The following is a 3736-nucleotide window of genomic DNA, read 5'->3' on the forward strand; positions in this document are numbered from 1 at the left end:
GTGTGTGTACATGTATGTGTGCACCTGTGTGTATGTGTGTGTGTGAGAGAGGAGACCAGGCATCTTACCCTCCACCCCACATTGATGTGTGTGTACATGTAGGTGTGTGTGTAGAATCAGGCCCCCTCCACGCTACATGAATGTGAATGCATGCGAATGTGTGTGTGTGTGTGAGAGAGAGAGAGAGGACAGCCAGGGTGTCTTACCTTCCACACTACATGGATACATGGATGCAACCGTGTCTGCCATGTGTGTGTACACAGATGTGTACTCATGGGCACAAGGGGAGCCAGAGCTCAGGCTGCACTGAGGAGTAATTGCAGCCACCACCGGGTTGGGACTATGAATAGATGTTTCATATGGATAATTTTCATTTTGAAATGCAGACTTCTCCTTTGATTTAAACACTCAGTTTCTGTATTCAGGCATTTCCCCCTGGATCTGTTCAATGCTGCTTCCCTTATACTAGTGACCCCTTCCTTGAAAACAGCAGTTTCCTAATCCTCAGAGCTTTGCTCCTTTGATCTTGGCTCCCACCCTACAGGGACCAAGGGGAGGATCAGAGGCTAAAATGCCAGCAGGAGTATAAATCGGCCCGAGCCCCTTTGCAAAACTGTTGCGTGAAATCCATTAATGCTGAACATATGTCTGTCCTGTGGCCCCGCAAGAAGGGCCCTGGTGGTGCAGTGATTAAGCACTAACCAAAAGGTCGGTGGTTCGAACCCCTGCTGAGAATTTCCATTTCCACCCCAGATCTACTGAATCAGAATCTACATTTTAACAACATCCCACATGATTCTTACGGATCACTGAGGAGCTTGTTAAAATGTACATTCTGATTCAGTATACCTGGAGTGGAAATGCAAATTCTCAAATATAAATTCAAATTCACTGCCATCGAGTCAACTCTGACTCATAGCGACCCCCCATTGGGTTTCCGAGGCTGTAAATCTTTACGGAAGTAGATTGCCCCATCTTCCTTCTGTGGAACAGCTGGTGAGTTTGAACTGCTGACCTTCTGGTTAGCAGCCAAATGCCTTATCCACTACACCACCAGAGCTCATTCTCATCAGGGGGTAAAATTGAAAAGAACTGGTTCAAATCCCTGGTTCAAACCCACCAGCCACTCCATGGGAGAAAGATTATAGCCTTGAGAATGCTACGGGGCAGTTCTACTCTGTCCTATAGGGTCACTGTGAGTAGGACTTGACTTGGTGGCAGTGTGTTTGGTTTGGGTGTGCCAAGTGCCCCCAGAGCTGCATCAGATCCGGAATCTCCCTGGTTCATCTTCATCTCCCGAAACTGCCTCTGGGGCTCTGTCCCCACCCATCAGTCTTATCTGGGGGACAGGGGTGCTGACAGGGGTTACCTGGAGTCACACACTGCTGTCTCTACAGGCCAGGGAGAGGCAGGGCGTGTGCCTGCCTGCACCCTCTCCTCCGGCTCCTGCCCAGCCATGTGCACCTGCAGCAACGGCATTGTGGACTGCCGCGGCAAAGGCCTCACTGCCATCCCTGCCAACCTGCCTGAGACCATGACGGAGATGTGAGAGCAGGGCAGGGTGGGCAGGGGCAGCACAGGCTCAGGGACATGGGCCCCTCTGGCCTGGCCGGGCTCTGGCAGTCCAGGGCTGAGCTGAAGCTGGCACCACCCAGGGCTTGCCCCTGGGCTCTCAGTGGCAGATGGGGACAGTTTGCCCAGGCTTGGAAACCCCCAGAGGGTGGGGGTGGCAGTGGCCCTCTGTGGTCCCTTTGTCCAGCCCTGCTGGGCTCCAAGTGAGCCTGCCTGCATCAGTTCTGAGTCTCAGCATCCTTCATGGCCCATCTTAGCCCTGGAAGCCTGGGATACTGGAGCTCAAATCAAGACTCTCTTTTTCTCTGCCTCAGGCCACTCCACCTCAGGGGCCCGGGAGAGAGATGGGAGGGAGTTGGAGCAGGAGAGACACGGGGGTTGGTGAGCTCGGCAGGCAGCATCAGGGCTGGGGTGACCCTGACCGTCCTGCTCCCACTGTGTTCTGTCTCTCAGCCGCCTGGAGCTCAATGGGATCAAGTCCATCCCCCCAGGTGCCTTTTCTCCCTACCGAAAGCTCCGGAGGATGTGAGTGCCCCTGCTGCCCCCTGGGAGCTGCACAGGGTGGAAGCAAGACCCTGGACCCAGGGCTTAAGCCCGACTCTGCCTCCAGCACCAGATGGCCCTGGGGCGGCCACCAGCCTCCTGCCCCCAGGTTGCCTTCTGTGAAGGGAGGACGGGGTGATGATCCCCACAGGCTTGTGAGGCCCGTGAGCAGAGCTCCCCCTGACTGTATTTGGGAACACTGGCCAGTGGACTTTTTGAGTGTGTGGGGGAGCTAGCCTTCCCATTTCTAACTTGGAAGAAGTCCTTGCCCTCGCATGTGCCTGAGAGATAGAGGGCAACAGGCAGGGCCTGGTGGTCACCAAGGGGTCCAGCCACTCTCTCTCTGCTCCCTTTGCAGAGACCTGAGCAACAACCAGATCGCAGAGATAGCGCCCGATGCTTTCCAAGGCCTCCGCTCCCTGAACTCACTGTGAGTAGCAGTGCCCAGAATCTTGGGTGGTCCAGGGTGACCACCAAGGAGGGGAGGACAAGGAACAGAGTCAGCCTGAGCCACGTTTCTACACAGCCGCCCACTCCTGTTCTGTCACTCTGGCCTCAGTCGGCTTGACCTGGCTGCGTAGTCTACAGTCGCAGTGCCAGCTCCCCTTCTCTGGAAGGGAAGGAGGGAATCAAGGGATGAGAGCTGAGTGCCTGGAAAAACTCACTGCCATCGAGTTGTTTTCTGACTCACAGTGACCCCTCCTTGGGTTTCTGAGGCAGTATCTCTACAGAAGTAGATTGCCCAATCTTCTTTCTGCAGAGTGGCTGAGTGGGTTTGAACTGCCAGCCTTCTGGTTAGCAGTCAAATGCCTTAGGCACTACGCCACCAGAGCTCCCCTGGAAAAACTACACACAGCTATTAAGCCTGGCAACTCTGATGCTCCTCCCATTATCATCAGGTCTTCCCAGAATTCTTTGTGGCAGTCATCTGACCAGGTCCAGTCTTCATGCCAGCCCTTTCTCCCCACAGACCCAACATTCCAGGTCCCTGAGCCTTCCCTGGGGTCACCCACAGGGGCAGTTGGCCAACACCTGCCGTGGTGACATCTGCCACACCATGCTGCTTTTGTCACAGATGTGCACTGAAACCAACATGTGGTGGGTGATGCAAGAACTGTGCTTCCATCTCCATCCAGTATGGTCTTCCTTGAGCATCCACTCAGCAAACATAGCACAGCCTCAAAAATTCGTCTGGGAAATATTCCTTCATCTCTGTGTTTCCAAGACATGCCCAGTTGCACCATACCCCTTGCTCTCTGGGGTCCCATGGCCCTTGTAGAGAAGAAGACACTCTCATGGGGCCGAGTGAGCTCCACGTGGGTAGGGCCACTTGTTACTCTTAGGAATGCGTGTTTTCACTTGCCCCTCGCCCGCACTTGACACAAGCAGGGCAGACTCAGGACCCTGCAAAGTGGATGAGACTGGAACTCCTCTCGGGGGGTGCAGGAGGCTGCCAGCTCAGTGCCCTCTGTGCACACCCTCTTGTCTTGGAGTAGGGTCTGAGGTAGTGGTTAGGGCCATTGAATTGTACACATCCAGGCAATATTCAACTGTGAATGGAACCCCTTGGCTGTGCAGTGCACAGCCTACACAGCTGTACCTGATGGGTTACTGTTGCCAG

The 3736-nt window shown here is 54.6% G+C and overlaps 1 protein-coding gene across 1 annotated transcript in view; it reads left to right on the top strand.

The window, feature by feature from the left end:
• The window catches only part of SLIT1 (slit guidance ligand 1), a 213079-nt gene that overhangs the window by 144380 nt on the left and 64963 nt on the right, over positions 1–3736 (top strand). The window contains exons 9-11 of the mRNA XM_007940050.2: positions 1398–1545; positions 2026–2097; positions 2474–2545. Coding sequence (XP_007938241.1) covers positions 1398–1545; positions 2026–2097; positions 2474–2545 — 292 coding nt within the window. The remainder of the gene's footprint in view (positions 1–1397; positions 1546–2025; positions 2098–2473; positions 2546–3736) is intronic.

Source organism: Orycteropus afer, unplaced genomic scaffold (assembly GCF_000298275.1).
Source record: "Orycteropus afer afer isolate SDZICR_OR568_19922 unplaced genomic scaffold, OryAfe1.0 scaffold00064, whole genome shotgun sequence".
NCBI classification, from domain to species: domain Eukaryota; kingdom Metazoa; phylum Chordata; class Mammalia; order Tubulidentata; family Orycteropodidae; genus Orycteropus; species Orycteropus afer.